At 38.1% G+C, this 20,939-nt stretch overlaps 1 protein-coding gene across 1 annotated transcript in view; it reads right to left on the bottom strand.

Annotated features, from left to right (window-relative positions):
* Nucleotides 1-19,372, bottom strand: part of LOC306837479 (5-hydroxytryptamine receptor 4) — a 48,415-nt gene extending 29,043 nt beyond the window's left edge. The window contains exons 1-6 of the mRNA XM_079365179.1: nucleotides 19,216-19,372; nucleotides 5,946-6,027; nucleotides 4,995-5,168; nucleotides 3,437-3,637; nucleotides 3,011-3,164; nucleotides 429-1,093 (exon numbers count right to left, since the gene is read on the bottom strand). Of these exons, the coding sequence (XP_079221305.1) occupies nucleotides 429-1,093; nucleotides 3,011-3,164; nucleotides 3,437-3,637; nucleotides 4,995-5,168; nucleotides 5,946-5,968 (1,217 nt within the window). The 5' untranslated portion in view covers nucleotides 5,969-6,027; nucleotides 19,216-19,372. The remainder of the gene's footprint in view (nucleotides 1-428; nucleotides 1,094-3,010; nucleotides 3,165-3,436; nucleotides 3,638-4,994; nucleotides 5,169-5,945; nucleotides 6,028-19,215) is intronic.
* Between the last annotated feature and the right edge of the window lie 1,567 nt (nucleotides 19,373-20,939).

Raw genomic sequence — 20,939 nt, 5'->3', positions numbered from 1 at the left:
AATACTACTTTGAATCAGAAGGCTTTGGAAAAAACTTACTAAACTGATTACCTAATCCAAACAAGAAATTCTTACTGACTCAAAATTCAATATTCTGTTGTTACAGTCTATGTTAGTTTCTTGCTCTTTCTCCATGCCCAGCTTCCAATGTAATAGTTCATGCATTCAGGCTCAAGAAAGTTTAATAAGATTGAACCTTAAATCATAGATCAATGATTGGAGCTAATAGCTAAGCTGATTTCACCATGATGTTTCACAATACTCCTGATTCTATAGTTGATGAATTGCTATCATTACAGCAATTTTTTAAATTTCTAAAAAAAAAGCAGACATATTTGATTTGTTTACATAGTTTAACTGAGAGACAAACACATACATTTCATATATTACAGTCAAGCTGACCAGAGTGTGTGTTACTGAGTTTTTACCTCAATGCCATGGACGTCCCATTGACTGATGCAGCTGAGCATGCTCTGTGGGTGTGTCCATAAGAGCAGCTGGCCTGCCGCGCGTACCGCTCATCCCCACAGCATAGAATCACCAGAAATGCCCTCCGAAATGCCCGGTTCAGAAAGGCGTAAAGGAAGGGGTTCAACCCTGAGTTAATGTAACCGAGCCACAACCAGGCTGTCCACAGCTGCCAGGGCACTGAGTAATGGATGAAGGGATCCACCACATTGGTGATGAAGAACGGCGCCCAGCATAGACAGAAACAACCCATTATAACTGCCAGTGTCTTCGCAGCTTTTGTCTCAACACGCATTCGGCTGTTCGATATGGGAGCATGGTCTGAATGGGAGGAGCCCGTTGGTGTCCTTATGCGATAGTGCTCCATAGGATCTGAAGATGTAGAGGACCTCACGGTAATCACTGGAACTGTACCAGGAACAGGAGCTGAGCCAGCTCGCTGAAGTGTCTCAATCTGCCGCACATGGGTCATGGCAGTTACATAGATACGCTGGTAGGCCAGGACCATGAGAGCTAATGGGACGTAGAAGGCCACAGCAGAGCAGATGAGGGCGTATGGCCGATTGACCAAAAATACACAACTGGTGTCATTGGAGCCCCCTGCCAGAGCTCGCCTCTCCTCAATCTGGGAATAAGATCAATAAAAGAGTTACATAAATGTGAGTTAGAGCTGCAATTTGACAGTAGAACAGACAGTTTTGAAGTCAGATTACCAGATTATAATACATTAACTACATTTCCACAGGGTGTGGACAACGTTGTTAAATGAAATAGATCCATCCTTCAATTAAAATGACCACTATTGCAATGTGAATTTCTTTAGCCCATTACTTGCTATCTCTATTTTGAGTCTCCACTGAGCTAACAAACTCAGATACTGTACATCCTGGTTTATTTGTGAAAGATATCATATAATCATATATATTATTATTATTTTTTTTTTAATATACTTTATTAATCCCGCGAGGGGAAATTCGTTTTTTTCACTCTGCGTTAATGGAGAGGTCTCAGAGTGAGGTTGCTGCCCACAGCGGGCGCTCCAGAGCAGTTTTTGGGGTGCGGTGCCTTGCTCAGGGGCACCTCGGCAGTGCTCAGGAAATGGACTGGCACCTCTCCAGCTACCAGACCAATTTCCGGACTTGGTCCGTGCCGGGACTTGAACCGGCGACCCTCCGGTTCCCAACCCAAGTCCCTACAGACTGAGCTACTGCCGCCTTTGAGCTACTGCCGCCTTAAGAGTTACTGTTTGACAGAGGAGTGGGAGTTATATTTAGGAGGTCTTTTAGGAGTTGTTTTGAACTGCTATGCTAGGATTAAAAAATGCTAATATGCTACATTAAAGGGGTAGCCTACTGGATCTAGCTTCTCTGGATTTTTTTTTTGTTCATCGTTGAAAATATGGGCAGTTTGAACTGCATGAAAATCCTGCATGCAAATTTGATCTCATCACCTTGAGAAGAGGTTGGGCTCGAGGCTACCCGCTTGAATCAGTCCGTTCAAAACTTGGTCCTTTTGTGTAAATGTATTTTCCAGGATTTAATGCACTGAATACCTCTTGTTTCATTGCTCGGGGAGACAATGTATTCCCTTGTTCGAATCACCTTGCCAGCAGAGTGTAGTGGCTTATTCTTTTATTATATTTACTGCACAAAGTCAAGGCATTATTCAAGCCAACGTACATGAGCTACCGTGGTGTTTATCTCATATTCTAGTTTTTTTTTTATTTTTTAAATCAATTAATGTATCTTGACAGCTTAAGAGAAATGTTGTTTTTTAAATTAAAACTGAACTAAAACATGGCTTAAATGTGCAGACAAGCATTTAAGGCTTACACATCTTTTTGTCTTTAACACGAGTTAAAGAAATATCAGCTATGACAAAATCATTTTCTTTGGATGTCTGAATCAAATACAGAGAAACTCTGACTGAATCAATACATCTATCCCCTCTGCCCCTAGGAGTCTTGCAGCTCATTACAAGTCAGCTCTAAAAGAACCTCACCCCAAAACAGAGCCAAACAAGCAAAAAAAACAAAAAAAACTTGTTGAAGTGCTGTCTTTGCTTGCAGCAAGAGAGGCTCCACAGGGACTGGGGAATTGTTGTGTGATCAGTGTATTACCTCTTCATTGTACAAGGGATTGGAGATTTTATTAGAAACACAGAGTATGAATTTGGAGAGGTTCATGATGCATTTGCCCTCACAGAGAGATGATCTTTCTCTTTAGGCGATTTGTAAACGAACTCTTAAATATAAATATATAAATATATATATATATATATATATATGTACATAAAGTCACTTTTTTCTCTTTTTTTGTATGAGAAGAAATAAAGGGTTACAAACCAAAGCTCAACACAATAGCAACATATATCCGGTAGCACTGCCATCAAAATAAAAAACCAAAAAAAAACCAACCCCTCTAGCATATTTATTTGATGCAAAAATATGATAATAAAGTAATAAAGTAACAATCTTTTTGTTTTGACTTGTTAGCTCTCCCCCCTGATTGATTTCTGATCAACTATACAAAATAAGACTTACAATGTCTTCAATGCCGATTGCGTTCCAGCTTTGCATTATGGGTAGGAAGGAGATTAATGTGGGGATGAGCCAGCAGCCGCTGAGCATTGCTGCCACTCTGATGGGGGTCATTTTGTGTCTGTAAACCAGAGGCTGGCAGCAGATAGCATAATACCTGGAATTATAAACACATGTAAACACACTGTACTGTACACTATATTTTTTAAATGGTTCGTGCACATCCATTGTTCTCATTGTTTGTATAGGACTGTCTTTTCAGAATGCAAATGTTCTATTTCTTTGATGGGTGTATTACATTGCAGTGTTTAAGGTTTTCAGAATGGTCGACAGACTGAGACAGGATTCTTTCAATAGAACAACTTGTTTCAGCCTAAACATGACGTTCAAATCCTTCTCATCGTATATAAAGTGCAAATACACACAAACCTGTCCAGTGCAATGCAGCAGAGGTGAAGGATGGATGCCGTAGTTAAAAGGACATCCAGAGACGTTCGGACCAGGCAGAAGATCTCTCCATAACGCCATTGGCCAGTGGTCAGCTCAATCGCAGCAAATGGCATCACCACAACCGCAACCAGCAAGTCGGCAAATGCCAGTGATACAATGAAGTAGTTAGTCTTCTTCTTTCTAACAGGAGATACCGAAAAACAGGTGAGAAATGAAAATATAATCACAAAAGCTATCATTAAAAGTTCAAAGTATACTTAATATTGCACTTAATCATCATGTCTTAATAGAGTATTTTAAACTAAAATCTATTCATGGGAAACTTAATGATTGTGATTGAAGTCATTTGATCGTGGTGTAGTACTTTTATAGCCTAACATCTGTATCTTACCTTGACTGATTGTGTTTAATCTTTAGAAATGATGTGCTAAGATTGTCTTGATAAACTATTTTCAGCAATAATCCAAAAACACGTGGTCAAAACGCAGAAGCTTTTTGTCCATGGAAATTGCACAATGCCAACCGCAGGGATGGCCTAGGTTATTGGAAATCCATTGTTCATGTTGCTGCCAATGCTCATATGTAACTGTTGCTGTTGTTTTTTGGGGGGGTTTTTAATGTAAGATTTAGGCTGTTACACTTTTACCAATTCATGTCATCGATGTCTGCTAAGTGTATTGTTTGTATTTTTCTTGGAGTTTTATTCTGATTCATTGTTGTCATCCAGACTTGTCTACTATAAGAAAGAAGTAATTAAAGGAGCTATCATGCTCACTTCCTGGTTCTTGAAAAGACTTTGTCTGGCTGGAGTTTTAACTTGTGAGGCAAAAAACAAAACATAAAAAGAGCGGTTCACAGATTAAGGCTTGGTGATATGACCTCACATCAACACCACGATCAATTGAACATTTTACCTTGATGACGATTAATGAAGGATTATTTCATATTTCATTATTTGTTTAGTTTTTTGCCCTCATGGTTCACTAATATGGTTTCCACAGTAAATATGCTCCACTATTAAAGCGGAGATAATTTTCTCATGAAAGAGTGCATATCTGATGAACTGATTTGTGGTTATTTATGCTTCCATGTTGCAGATTGGACGTCTCGTCACGTGACCTTCAAAATAATCAACATGGGCTAGATTACGTCGGTTAGAGGTTCTCAATGTTTGTTTGATTAATTTTTGATTAGTTGTCCAACCCTATCACACATGCCTTACAAGAACATGAATTTCAATCCACTAGGGATTGAAATGCAGGAATGAATGCCATGGCTTTTATTGTTTTGACTCAATTTTCACATTAAAGTCACAACCTTCTTAACGTCAACACATTTCTGTTCTATAAACTGCAACTTTTTAGATCCACTTTTAGCTTTCTGAGAAATACAGAAATGCTTGAAGTACAGCGGTTTGACAGGGCAGGGAACAGAGTCAAAAAAAATTAAATCAGAGAGACAACCTCAAGGCCATGTTTTTAAACCCAGATTGGATCACTCATCTGGCTTTCAGCATTGAAAAAGACAATAGGCTCACCGTAGATGTCTGTCCTTGCAGAGTGCCACCATGACCAGCAGGTTACCAAACACAGTCATGACGATGATAATGGACAGAAAGATGGTGAGGACAACAGTCTCCAGTGAATTGAGAAATTCTTCCTGCTGCTGATGTTCCTGTTGTTGGCCAGTGTTTATTCTTTCATCCAACAAACTGCAAAAATAAAATAAAAATAAAATAAAATTTCACAAATATCCATCTGCATTTTTTGGGGGAAGAGAAGTGGAAATCTCACAAATAGATGATCAAACTGGAGTGCCCAGCCTCAGCATAACTTTGATTTCATACATCAACAACTTTGTGCGAGGCCTAGCTTGTCAATGAGCCATACTTCCATAACTGAGCAATTGATGCTTCATATGAAAAAAACACTTCCTACTCCTATCTTCAACGAACACAAATATTACAACTAAGAAACTGTTCGGAATACTGAGTGCAGCAGCTAGGAAAGCAGTCACAAAGAAATGGCTTAAACCAAATACCCCATCTATTAAGGAATGGTATGACATTATATATGAAATATATGTAATGGAGAGAATTACTTTCTCTTTGAGGCTCCAGGACTGCCAATTTGAGGAAATTTGGAAGACATGGAAAATGTATATTTCCCCGAGATGCCCGGCCCATGTTTGAAAGGGAGGGGAAGGAAGGGGAAACCTATTAAACTGTTTTTTTTTTTTTCTTCTCGTTTTCCTCCCTTTTTTTGTAATTTTACATAACACCCCATGTTTTGTTCTGATTAATGTTGTAATACGATGTATAAAAAAAAAGAAGAAGAAGAAAAAGAACAATGGATCAGACTGTAAAAGAATGTAACCCGCAATGACAGTGTGTTGGAAATGCAATGATCCTAAATAAAGAATAAAAAAAATTAAAAAAAACCCACTTCCTTTAAAATACATACATTCGTGTTTAAATGTTATGACTTACTGTTGAGGTGATGCTGTGGCCATCACTGGTCATCTGCATCGAGATCAGCAGAGGATAGTCCTCATCACCCCATGCTCTGGCCCTGTTGTTACACACAAACACATTCAAGATGTCCTTTGCTGGCTGTTGCAATAATTTTGCATTTTTCTGAAAATAGTAGCCAGCTTGCTCGTACAAAGGGGTTGGATTTCTTCTTGTTAGTCCTCGTAAGGAGGGTATCAGGGTGCCAAAAATGTGTTATTTGTTCCTCAAATAAGTAACTGGATCACAGCTTGAAAGAGCTTAATATTTATAAGACAAACAGGCTGCAAGGAGCAGAAGCTGTCTCTGCCAGATCCCATCAGCATGTTAGTTTGTCTTTGTAATGGAATGATAACACAATGCTAAAGGGACCGCCACAAGGGAAATTCTCCTTTCTTATTTCACTGTCAAGGATTATCAAAGGTCAAATATCAGCTCCTCATCTCTGAGGCTGGTAGAGATCCTGGTTGTACTTACTCAAGGACAGCTAACTAAAAAGGCCAGGTATACTGTGACTTACTCTTGTATTATGATGGGAATTCCTTTTTCTTAAACCAGGCGTTTAAGAGCCTGTGCTGGTATAAGTTGCCGCAGTGCAACTCTGTGCTTAATTCTATTTAAGCATGCCAACTACCAAACAATGATAGCACATTAAAACCATGATCTGTAATAACGCCTGACATTGTCTAAATGTATAGTTGTTGTTTAGTTGTTTGTTCATATTTTCTCTCATTTCCTACTTTATGTTGTTACTTACCTTCCAAATCCTGCTCCTCGTGTTTCCTGCCTTATGTGTCCCCACCCTGATTGCGTTTCTACCTATAATCATTTTATACCAATAGACATCTGCCAGATTTTACTTTGTGTCTTGCTTCTGAGTCTATTGTGTATTCTTTGTGTGTCATAAGCCTTTGTTAGCATGCTAACATGTGAGTAAGGTACACAAAAGTACACCAAAATTGAAAGGAATGTCATCAGATCTGAAAGTACTGTATGTCATAACCCATTGTTGGACTAACAACATTGTTGAAAATGTTAATGAAAATTCTCTGTAACTTAAATGTTGCTCCCGGGAATTATTGCAGTCAATTTGGTAATTGTTGAGATCTTTTCTTTCTTGACTAAAGTGTTGGACGGACTGCCAGACAGACATAATGGCCTCTACCACCAAGCTTTCAAACCTAAAGCTACATAGCAAAGGCATAGGTTTATTATAGAATATATGCAGAGATGTGCTGAACCAGGGAAAGATACAAGGACATATTGTTTTTCCTAGCATAACTCATGTTTGACTTGTGTAAAAAAGGAACACTAATGGCTAGAGTAATGCTTTGACTCATTTCAGTGTACGTATTGTATATGTTGAGGGAAGAGCAGATAGGCCATCATGGTCTTGTTCCAGGCCTTATCGGCTTTAAGCACCTATTACAACATCTGCCATGTCTCGGCTGTTTTATGACAGATACCTGTTCTTATTGCACTCAAGAGTCAATATCATCGCCTGAAAGATTTTGACAGGAAAGCGATAGAGTCAACAACATGTACTTGTTCCAGTCAGATCATTATTTGCACTTTGTCACACCTGCAGATAATGTAGTAAAGAAACACTCCTTGACCTGGCGTCCATATAATGAGAACTATAACACTTGATATAGTTTAACTTTAGATTTTAGTGACCATGCTCATGTAATTACCCGTAAATAACGAAATGGAATCTTGGCTAAGGCTTATTTCTCAGGTCTCAAACAAGGATAAAAACGTTCACAGTCCGACTGGTCTTGATTTTCCTGCTGGTCCACAGAGACATAAAAAGTCGAGATTTCCCATAGTTCTGACTTGTCCAGCAGATTAAATGTTGACATATCTGGGTTGTGAAAATAGATAGTGTGTGTTTTTCCTTGAAATGTCCTGAAAAGGGTTTATAAAGCTGAAATAGAAACTTAGGTCATAAGAAATTAATAATGTCTTTTATATTAACACATATTCCTTTCAGACAACAGAGAGGCAGGCACAAACAACATCTAGCCAGAAAGACGGTATGTTATTTTGCAAAACACACAAGCACCATAGACAGATTATAAAATGCCAGCACACACCAAATGATGATGTTTAGTAATCAAGCAAATTCCACCCAGTCAGAAGTGTAATCAAGAAGGATCATCTTATATCTCTTGGAGGTGTGTCAGGTAAATCCAGTATGCTCTCTACTAAAAGAATAATTAATGGTGCTTTTTGTCAAGTTCCTACAAATCCCACAAAAAGTAAACAAGTCAGTTGGTATAAAGGCTCTTTACAGTTTAGCGTCCATTAAATAAAACTGGCTGTAGGACATGACAATTAATGTACAAATGCAGTTTTTAATTGCAGGAATTCAGTGTCTTCAAAATGATCAACATGATAATGCATTTGGGATAAATGAAGAGAGCTTGAGAATGTAGTTAAACACCTGCAAACACTCTTTGACAAAAAAAAAGTAAATTATATATATATATATGTGATATACAATATACATAATGACCCCATGCATTTGAGCCTGTATTCACATAGAACATTAGAAGACAATAGAGACAGATTGTTGGTGGGCTATGATTAAATTCAAGTTGCTCAAGGAATAATTTAAGCAAACAATTGTAATCAGCATAGATGGTGTTTAGAATAGCTCACTCAAGTTTTCAATTGAACATTGGAAAATGACTGATTGCAGTTTGCATCTTGAATCCTCCATAGAAGATCTGTAATGATCAAGATTCTGTTGCTCTTTCTCACATTCAAACACAGTATGTCACCAGTGGACAACAAAACTAACACTACCCACCATTTAGCCTACTCACTGCCCATTCAGTTTCTCACACATTGTAATCGAAGGAACAAGAAAATATTTATTCAATCTGAATTTAAATGAGGTTTAAAGGGAAGAGAAAGAAAGAAAGAGATGAGAGTGAGAACATGGAAGAGTTGTATTTCAGACAGGTTACTGTGATCCTCCTGTCTGATGTGCATCCAGGGAGGGCACATTTTCACAGCTCACCGTGTCAATTTCACATGTGACTGACACAGCACTGAACTGAACAGGATGAGATCCAAAGAGCATGGGGAAACAAGAACACTGGTTCCTTTCATCTATTTTATGTGTTAAATTATTGATAGCGGTTTATTGAGGTGATACAGTCATTTCTACCACAAAACAATCCTTTTCAGCCTTTAATTTAGTCATCCATACTGTGGTTGCTAAAGGGAAGTTCTGCTATTCTGCACCACCTTCAATTTGTTAATGTTCAACCTCAAAAACCACTGACATTGCCACAATTTGCAAAGCATTGACTATTGCATACAAGCCCTACTATACTTTTAAATAAACCTGGCTCCACACAGGCTGCACATACAGAGAACTAATGTGTACAGGAACACATGCTTTTAGAGGAGCGGATACTGCACATAGTATGGATACGCTGTAAAAAAAAAAGTTGTTTGATTTTATTTATTTATTTAGTTTTGTTTCAGTGTCATATATATTATCTTACTTTTATATGTACAGACTCCTAACCTGCAACTGAAATCTCTCTTTGAAGGGAAGCTGGTTGCTGGCACACAAAGGTTCTTTTTTCCACCTTTTGAGAGGGACTGCCTCATTTTCTACACAAACTGACCTGCAGGTAACCAGAAGGTTAATTTCAGGATATTCATTCAGTTTTTCACTCAAGATTTAATTGGCCCTGAATTTGTGTCTATGAAAGAGGCTTTGTTCAATATGTCATTGGTGGATGGATCGGTTTATTTGTCATTTAGCGATCTACAATATAGTCATAGCCCATTATTGCTTCTTCAGTTGACAGGATTCGAGTTTTAAACAGTTCTGTGGGTCACATACTCCTCAACTGAAAGACCATCAATGAAGTCCTGAAGTGGTTTCAGAGATTTGTCTCCAAGACCTCTGTGTCCTGTCAGGTAGGGACAAGAGGCCTGGTTTTATTGTCAGCAGACAGGACTTTCGTAAGTGCTCTTTCCTGCTCCCAGACCCTAAGTCAGCTCTTACACAGGGAAATGGCCATCATCCATACCATGTCCGATGTGATCTCCTGTGCGATCTTGGGGAAAATAGCCGGTTTGGAGAGTGGAGACATGCACTTTTCATTTGCCAGTCTTACATCTAATGTACCTTCCCACACATATGGCTCAAAGGTCCTGCTGGAACACATAAGCCCCATTTCCACCGAGCGGTCTGGCTCGGTTCGTCTCGGTACGGCGTGCATTTTGCAGCATTTCCATAGACTAATCCCGGTAAACATTCCCAAATAACTGATCCGTACCGTCCGACTTTTTGGGACCCTTCCGTTGGGGTGCCAAGAATGTCGAGCCGATCTGAAAAGGTGGAGCTAAACACTGCGCAGGAAGAAAGAATCATCATTTCCCGTGTTACGTCGGCAAACAAAACTCCGCCGTGTTTAAAACATTGACTGTAATATACAGCTGATTGTTTACATCTGTATTTCTCCTCGCGGCACACAGCCTTCTCTGAAACAAAGCTTGATTGAGTTTTTATAATATCGAGTCACATGCCAGTGACAGAGTAGATGAACTGCTGGATGTCTTCCAGCATTGGTTTGTGTAGTGTTTTTCTCCTTTGTTGAATTTATAAGTGAGCGGTTAGCTGTTAGCTGCTATCATATGACGCTATTTACATAGCAGCTATTGTCATCCGGCTTACACGCCGCCTACCAAAGAGGGCACAGGTGGCTGTGGAAACACAAACGGGATCAGGCTTAATCGAACCAAACGGTACCAAACTGTACCGATCCGTAACTGACTGCTGTGTGGAAACAGGGCTATAGGTGTTAAAAATTAAATTGTCTTTGTAACATCCCCCACTTTTCTTTCTTTCTTGTCTTTCGTGAGGCACAACACAGGTAAACAAAGTGTTCAACAAGGTTTTGGGTTTTTGGTGCAGAAGGTTTCATAATATTTAACCTCTGGGTTGCGGCAGAGTTTTACAAAAACTTTGTCCTGAACTTTGTGGAGCTTCTGTAACTGGTAGAAGAGGTTTTTTGTGCAAAAACTTTTCGTTGCTGTTTGTTTTCGACATTCTCTACAGAATACATTATTCTGCTGCTCATCTGATATTTTGAAACCGAACCATCTCCAAAAGAAATTATTATTATTTTTTTTTTTTACCGGCCAACTCTTCTTCAGTAGCATTGCTCAATTATCTGTCAGTCTCCTCAAGGCAGGGCTGGTTTTGAGTATCACTCAGAGAGGAAGAGAGGCAGGCTGGAGTGAAAAGAGACAGACAGTGATGGGACAAATTGGCCAGCTAGCAGCTCTTTGTGAGAAAAAAAAACTGCAAATGGACATGAACTATATTGAAATGGATTTATTGTTTTCATACCTTTATAAAATTCATATATTTAAAGTATATATAAAATAATCTCATAGGGCTTTCACACTTGCAGAAAACACCTGAAATATTGTGGCGCTGTATGAGTGACTGCAAACCGCCAAATTTTTCGCTCAGACAGCCAGATCAGGAGAATCTCTGCAGCAGTCCCTCTGAAATTATCTGTGCATGGGTGAAAATGGCTTTCAAAACTTGATGCACCGGCTAATTCTAGCCCCTTTCCCATGCCAGTCTTTGAGGGGTTTATTTTGATGTCAGCAAAAAGTTAGTTAACCCAAATAGTTAAAATGTTTTTTTTATTGTATGTATCTTTTTTTTGCCACTTCTTTTTTTTTCAATCACATTAAATATATCACAATGTAGTAATTTTAAATATGCAGCTCCAATGAATATTTTGGAACATTCAGTTACACAAAAACATAATAGATAGACAGACAGATAGATGGATGGATGAGGTTGGACATTAACTGATAATCAACAACAAGCAGGCAGACAGACAGACGATGTAGGAGGATTTGACTGACTCATCTGATGTGAGCTGTAATTAGAAGATGCTCACTCGCCATCTGGGAGACTTCCTGATATAAGGCCAAACAAACTGCCTACCTGATGCATGTCTGAAGCCTGACTGTACAGTCTTTAACTGTACAAGTTAACGTTCTTGTCAAAGACAACCTCTAAAAAAAGGTTCTCATTGTGCTTTTACATTCTAAACAAGCATTTCAAATCAACAGCTAACATATCAATCATTTGTTGTGAATAATGCGTGACAACTGGTGGTGTTGAAAGGTTTCAGAATGTGTGATTGAAAAATGCACATTTTGTGGTGATTCAAACAACGGCATGTGGGAGCCAAAAAAACACACTGCAGACATACATTTTGAGAACAATGAAGGACACACAGCTAAAGTTCTAGATTTCTGAATTTAGTTTGCTAGAGGCGTATCTACAAAATATTACCCTCCAACTCTCACTGGGCCAAGGGGTCAGTGAGAAGACACTGATGCTATTTTTAATTTTACATCAGGACTGGAGTATTTCCTGCTCCTGTTCCATAACCCTGTTTTAATAAGCTTCAGGCTCTTAAAGCACAGGAAAATGTGGAACAATATTAAATTGGTATTGCACTTAATGCAGCCAGAAAATCCTGTAGACACGGGCTAAACTCCACACTACATAAACAATGGCCATTCAGCAAGTGTGTAAAGAATGTAAACAATAATTATGTGTAAGTGTGAGCTGAGATCATATTCATAGTCACAAAAAGTCTAAAAGTAAAAATTAAAATCACTTCATGTTGGTCAAACAGTGAGAAATGTGCCCATTGTGTCACGGCTAACAAACAAATAGAGCAAATTGAATGCTCTTTAGCTCGCCACTCTTTTGTTTTCTTGACAGGTGGAAAGAAAATACTTATCACATAATGTCACACCTCAGATTGTGAGAAGGCTGAACAGTGTGTTTGTGTGCTCATATGCATGTTGGTTTGTTTGTAGGAGGAGGAGTCTTCTTCATTGGTCTTGTTGCCAAGGAGACTGAGAGGTATCATGCTCTGCAGACTATCCTCTGGTATTTTTAAATGTTTGAGTAAGGAAGGCCAGCTCTTAAACAAACTCATGGAGTGACTGATGCTCTCACCACAGTTTAAAATGTACACAATTGTCTTGCGAAGAAGCTGCTGATTAGTGCTGATTATGGTCTGGAATTAAAAGTCATGTAGTTGTTGCCTCACAAACATTTTAAACTTTGATTTGATTATATTGTATGATGCTATCAATGTTTTATGTCCAATCTGCACACAGTGATAGTGCAGAAAAGGTTCTGGATTTTTTCTAAATATGATTTATAGACCCAAATATTCCCCCAATGTATCATCCATGATCCAGAAGTATTGTGTCAGTATTTGCAAAGATTGTACAGGTATGTGTATGAATGTATATGAATCCCCTATAGAAAGGTAGTCCCAAGTGATAAACCTGGAAACCTTTTTGAATATTTACTACATAATTACACTACCTAGCTGCTGATTCCCATGTGTCCATTTGTAATTGTATGCATTCAGTGTTTGCAGATAAATAGTGATAAAGAGAAAGACAGGGAAGAACATTTCCACAATTTCCCAGTTTGGGATCAATAAATTAAATCTGTCAGTCTATCTATTGAAATAGGCACTTATCAGGCTTTTCTGTGGGACTATATTGAATTCCTCTCTTCTTTACTGACGTGACAATTTTCTACATTAAATCTCATGTTAAATAATGGAATTACAAAAGCACACACTCTTTTCCATTTGCATGTGTCAATAAATTTAGAGTGCGCTTAAACATTTGCCAAATGTGGGTGTATAGTGTGACTGGGGGCTCTCTGGTGGATGTGATGGTTAATCAAATTGTTGAGAGATGTGTCTAAACAATTTGTTTGCTCAGCAAGTTGTTTTTTTTAAGAAACAAATGTTTCTCACTATTTTGCTGCTTGAAAATTAACCACAGCTAAAACTGCAGATGCTGCCTCCATCTGTTCTTCCCTTTAAAACACTGTTTACTACATTACAGACAGACAGACAGACAGACAGACAGACAGACAGACAGACAGACAGGCAGGCAGGCAGGCAGGCAGGCAGGCAGGCAGGCAGGCAGGCAGGCAGGCAGGCAGACAGACAGACAGACAGACAGACAGACAGACAGACAGACAGACAGACAGACAGATAGATAGATAGATAGATAGATAGATAGACACTTGATCCAGAGGAAAATTCAAGTTGTTGATTGAGCAACAGATAAAACAGAGATTATACCTCACATAGTTCTCATGTTCAGAGTTGAACTTCTACTGGATGAACCTGCAGGTGTGGAAAATGAAAAAAAAATTTGGCAAGCTTTTTTTTTTAGCTGCAGAACTTTAGCACAAAACATAAAACAGAACCCCAGTCCTTTTAACTCAGTGATGATCAGCCAAAAGCAAAATATACCATCTGCTTCCTCTCCTCCACACATATATAAACACACACTGAGCTCGGGAGATTTTCATTATACAATATTTAAAAAAATGATACCAGTGTCAGGAAACAGGGATGATATGTATATGATAGAAAAAGATGATATACATTCAAAATAACACCTCCAACCAATGTGGAAGAATCATTTAAGTGGTAGTGTTGCATACATTTGTCTTACTGTTACTGTTTGTTGCTCATGCTAATGTTTCACAACGGCAATGTTGATGAGTAAACTGTCAATCAAATTAAAATTAAGCTTGAGAGTGCCTTTTCTTTTCTGTTAACAAGTTACCAAATGACAAAAGATACCCAAAGGATAGTCTGGGTGGGGGGTCTCCGAGAGGGAAAAAGAGGTTTGAACTGTCTTCCTTTGTAGTTACACTACCAAACTCTGCTGATCACATTTTAATTGAGGAGTGTTCAATGAAACCAGCACTTCACAGGGTTTTGTAACACAACAGCATAACACTATTTAAAGGCAGGATTATTATGACCTAATGAGGGTGAAACTTAAATTAAAGTGTGTTGCTAGCTTCATAAAATAAAAAGAACATTTCCATTTATCTAGGCCAAACAATGTTACTACAATGTCTACTTTGACAGCAGTGCACCTTAAACTCAAAACTTCTGGATTATTGTTTTAAATTGTTGCTTTATCGACACATCCGTTTGACAAAACCAGAATTAAAACTTGTTTCATCAAGTCAGAGGTCATATATGAGATCATTTCTACATTACTTGATAGCTTTGTCTCCTTTAGAGTCCAACATTAACTGTGGAACTTAATGTGCAAAATAAAGTAAATCTGGTGGGTTGTTTTAACTACTGCTCCTATGAACCAATCAACGTCTAAAGTTTCTGCAAAAAGTTTAAAATACAGCAATTTCCCATTAACTTCAATATTTTTCTTTAATCATGCTGACAGAGTTGTTGACTTGTGTGAATAAAAAATGATAAAACCATTTTCCAAATTTCATACTGTCCAGCAAAATAAACCTACCTACCCTTTCATTAAGGTTGGTCAAACTTGCACATTTCTTCAAATCTTTAGTGTCAACAGTTGTTTAATTTATAAAAAGCCTACTCCTTCACTTATTTCCTCCCGAGGTTAAGGGGATTTTAATATTCCATGTGCTCACAGGGTCGCATCAAATCACAGCCTCGCCTCCTGCATGCATGACTGGAGCAAGATGCAACTGTAAGCGAATGGAGCGTGTCTTCTGAATAAAGCTGTGTGGGTGAGGGTAATGGGTTGTGAGCGGGTAATTTAGCGTGCAAGGCTAGTGACAATCAGAGTGCCAGCTCACTGGATGAAGGGGGTGAATGGAGAAAGAAGTGAATAACACACACAAAGATGCATGGAAGCACACACACATGCAGAGTTAAATGGGCACACATTTGAAAACCAGGCAGGCAGTGGAAATAAAGCCTACCCAGGGCCTTCATCAAATGTGTGCCTCCCCATGGATTTAGTGAGGAATAATCAGTTTTCCACTTTGTCATACCAACACTGTCCACATTAATAGACCTTCATCTGCACATATGCTGCCAGGGAAGGGCCCCTTCAATATGTTCAATATGCTTTTTCAGCCTCAAGCAATTGTTCAACTTAAGTTTGAAGGTCCGCTCATTAGCTGGTAGCAGAGTCAACTCACTCTTCATGACAATAGTTTTGATAGATTCTCTTGTTCTTGGCAAAACAGAAAAGGATGTGATAAGGAAATCTTCCACTTGATAAAATGTGAGAAAATACTTAGAAATCACTGTGATAGTTTCCTAGAGCCCAAGGCGACATCTTAAATGACTTGTTTTGTTCAATGAACAGTAAAAAGCAAAAAAAAAAGAGGTGTTGCATATTTACTTAGCATATCATAGGTACTTAGATGATAAAGTGTAAATTTGCTAGTCAAAAAAATGAAACACATTTAACAACATTCTGACTGTTACAACCCCACATTCCTCCTCTCTACAAGGAGACATGCTGAGCACCAGAACACTTGTAGAGTAGGTGTATTCTTATGTGTCTTCATAGGTCTGGTTATCGCAGTCATTGTTTGATATTTTCACACCACAGAAAAAAGACTGTAAGACTAAGAATGATACCCAGTTGGCAAAACTAGACGATTATGTTACTTTGACAAGGAATAAATCCTGGCTGATCTTTCAAATCAGGCTAATGAGTTGGTGATCGTATAGCCAGCCTAAAATTAGCCTGAAGATAGTGGCTCTCTCTTACATGTCTACATGGAGCAGCTAATAAGGAAAACTCTGTAGGTGATAACACAAACAATATGTGCCTCTGGTTAACTCAAAGACAAGGGCTAAAACCTTTTTTTTCTGACATAAAAGAAGAAGGATGAAGTTACTTAATTACATTCGCGCTCTCTCTGCACTTCTTTCTTTCACCTGCCTGATTTGTTTACAGATGCTAATACCTGTAAACTGACCAAGGTGCCAGTCTGCTTATGGTGGCTTTAGTCATTGTTTCATTCGTTCCTTGCTTTGCGTTTTCAATGAGTGGGTAAGGCTGGTGTGCTTTTTACAGATTCATTTTTAATAGAAAAGCAATGTTGAATCACTATCCCATACTACTTTCACAAATTGTCTTTCATTTATCTCTTCTTTTCCCAGATGCTGCCAGAGGTTAAAATGCTAAAAGGTCTGGGACAGTTTATACCTGGAAAATAACCTTTGAGGATCTACTGGTTCCTTTTCCTCAATCCTGAATACGACCAAAGCAGTGTTGTCTAAAGGACATTCATTGTGAACTCCATTTAGTATGTTTTCAGACAAGCCAAAAGATATCAGCAACCTAATAATGCTTTGGACAAGATTTAGTTTAAGACTGATGTCAAGGCAGACCACTGAAAGTGATTCAAAGCCAGAGAGGGGATTTAAACAGTGGCCTACAGGGAATTGCTTTTGGATGACAGAACTACAGTATATCAGCCTTGTTTGAAAATGCTGCATGCTGTGTGGTAACATAGACAGGTTCCAGTTAACTGAATGCTAGTCATGCCTTCATAATATCTGTAAAACTTACAAAGAACTATTGGATAAACGGTGGGTTATCCTGGTGGTCTTGTTGAGCTGCACTGAAGTGGCAAATATTTGAGTTGCCATCGGTGAAGGTGTCCACTTCTACCTTTGTTTCAAAAGCTAGAAACATGTCTTTAAAATGCCAGATAATAAGTCAGAATACACACTTTATATTCACCAAATGCACGATTAAATGTACATCAGCAACAATAATATACAGTATCAAAACACTGTATTTGACAGTCTTAGATACAAAACCATTAAATCAATGAAGCATTTAGCTTTAATTTACAAGGTAATTTAAGAAAAAAAAATTAGGTTTAGATAGTTAAACCTATGTGTCTGTTTATTTCCAGAAACTCTCTGTGATGTATTGGGTAACTGTGTTGTTCCCCACAAACCTATAAGGATTTTTTATCACACAGCAATGAATTAGATGTAACTATACCTGCTTTTACTCAAATGCATAATGTAAAGCATTAAATGGCATTGTTTCCATCTTTGTTTTCTTACCGCTGTTTTGTCTTTATGTCACTTGTAATGTTTGTCATGTTGTTGCATCACCTAAAGAATAGTGATTAAAATACTTACACCTATTGTAAATCAAGAAAAAGGTTACTGATTTGACAAATAAAGATTAGTGGATTGGGCTCCATGCTTGACTCCAGCCCTCAGTCATTTACTGCATGTCATCCTCTCCCTTTCTTCCTATGGTTCCTGTCACTAGGCTGCTCTTGAGAACAAATTCATATTCCTATACACACATTTTTAAAAAGATGAAAAAAACAACTTTAGACAAAGAATTTCAAGTGACCCTTTAAGACCTTTATTTACTAAAATAGTACAATATTTGAATATAGGACACAGTATGGCACTGGGCCTTTTCACAGCCCGCAAGTATCACAAACTTGTTAAAATCTGTCACTTAGCTTTTTTCATAATATATTATTTTATATATCTATATGTTTCTATATATATATTTATATCTATATATCTATATCACAATATACTGCAAATAAAACAGAGGTCAAATAGAAAAAAACTGCATGATCTACAGTGCAACAGAACAGTTGTCTTACTTTTTTGCAATATCAACCAACCAACAATTCAACCAACTGAAAAGCAGTAAAGGTGTTGAAAGGATTTTGTCTATTTTTTTATGCCGTTTGTGGGCAGTTCTTGTTCCTAACAAACAAACTATATTGTAAAGTAGTAACACGGGCAAATAAATTGAAGCATGTCTGCTATAAAAGGTCACATTTGAGCTCCCTGTGTTCTGGATAATTGAACAACAGCAGACCTTTTGATTTGTTCTGAGCCAGCATACTCTTTTTAGCAAAATCATTTAATGAAGGTGTCAGGGGAGTCTGCAGACCCAGCAATGACTGAATGATGCTGCTGAACTCCTGACCCATTATTTCACCTATTGCATACATCAACTTTATTATAATCTTACAAGGACACGCCTCTCAAAACAAAAGACACAAATATATAAAGAAAGAGAGAGACAGAGAAATAGAAGTAAATTTAAATATTCTACCATCATGTAGCCTACCAGCATATCAGTGAAGTAATACAGAAATGAATACAGTGCACAATCTGCTGCATGTAAGAAATGAAAAGGTCGCTTTCGATTTGTTTTCTATATTTTCTCAAATCTACACTGTCATTCTGAACTGACGGCTTCAGTTTATATTGAAAACGATATGGCAAAACACTCAATAACATCCATTAAAACTGAACTTTACATTAGAAACATTTTCTACCTTGCTCTTTTCGTGCGGTCAGACTTTTAAAGTTATTCCACAGTCTAATGCACTCACCTGTGTCGTGCTCCTCTCCGCTGTACTTCAGACACAAGCACCCTGCTGCGTACGAATGGCTCCCATGGTCAGGCACATATGAGGAGAGGCAGAGGAAAAACGCCGCAAACTCACAGTCCGTTCTGCACGAGCTGCAGATGAGTGACACGAGTGACAGTCCGCCTCATGCCATTAAGATTTTGGAAGAGGGAGGGAAAGACGGGGGGAGGGAAAGACGGGGGGAGGGGGGGGCGAGAGAGAGAGAGGGAGATGATGCTGCCATCGTGTGGCCTCATTATGTAATCAGATATAGACAGTGTAAAACAGTGCAAAGAAAAAATCCTTTTTCGTCTTACCCAAAATTCAGCCTACCTTTGGTACCCTATTGGCATTACCTGCTTGATATGGCCTATAAGATAAAATACAGTACCATACATGTACCAATACATATTCGGGGAAATGTGTGAAAAGTGTGTAAAGCAGCACATGTAACGTACAATGAAGGTGGCGATACTAGCAATCTAAATAACTATCGCCCAATCTCCAAACTATGTTTAGCCAAAATCCTAGAAAAGCTTATCAACCATTAAATCACCTTCTCTCTGTGCACTCTATTATAAACACAAACCAGTCTAGCTTTAGACCTGGGTATAGCACTTTGACAGCTGCATATAAAGTGGGAAATGATATTATCTGTTCAATGGACAAAAAGGAAATCTGTATTACCCCTGATTGATTTGTCAAAAGCCTTCTTCCACATAAACTTAGAGAACTTGGATTTGATACAAATGCATGTTAAGGGTTTGTCAATTATCTTACTGGAAGAACTCAAACCCTCTCGCTGATGGCTGTAATAGAATTGCTGTAATTATTTAATTAATGTGTAATGTTAATTCCCTGGTCATGATTTCAGTCAGACCTGATACAGTTCAGTTTTGTCTCGAGATCAAGGACAGCTCGGGGAGTGTCAACAGCTCTTCCTGATATCTGCAAGGATGTTTGGGAAAACATGTTTTTCCCTTTAAGCTCCCAGACGTCACAGATTGTTCTAGGTGGGTCAATGTGATACGACCCTGATAATGATAATATCTTTTTGAATACATACAGAGCCTTTGGAAGTATCCAGCAGTTGTGTTTGAGCATGACACTGAACCATAAGTGTGATCCATGTCTCCTGCAGTATTCACCTGATGTATGAACTTTCATCAACGTGAGTCTACCTGAGTCTAAAGCGTCTTATTGTGTGGAGTCAAGTCTTGATCATTTCCTCAACAATGGTCATCAATCTTGTTTCTGTGAAATTACAAAATGTTTCCCACAGGGCTCAATATTAGGCCTTATATTAACGACTTATGTAATATATTCATCAGCATTCTTATGCTATCCAAAAGGCTCTATTTGGACTAAAGCTTGGATTAAAAAGACGAGTGACTTTTGAATTTGATTTATACATTGTCTTGTATTTTATTTTATTTATGCAATGTATTTATGTTTAAATATTAATACAGGAAACTTTTGCAAAAGCAAGTTCTGCTCTCAATTGGTTCCCCCTGTTTTAATAAAGTTCATATGAACAACAAGCTGTAAAAACATTTTTATTACAAGTAATAGTCTAGCATTAAAACACTTTTTATACACGTATTTATATTGTTCTTTAAACAAGGTTTGCACAGTGTCACACACATTTCGTAATAGACAAGATGTGTGCACACTGTTACATGAATTATGGCATTTAGTTTCAATAG

This window comes from Symphodus melops (assembly GCF_947650265.1).
Source record: "Symphodus melops genome assembly, chromosome: 16".
Lineage (NCBI taxonomy): Eukaryota > Metazoa > Chordata > Actinopteri > Labriformes > Labridae > Symphodus > Symphodus melops.
The sequence above is the reverse complement of the archived record's forward strand: the minus strand, read 5'-3'. Positions and strand labels throughout refer to the sequence as shown.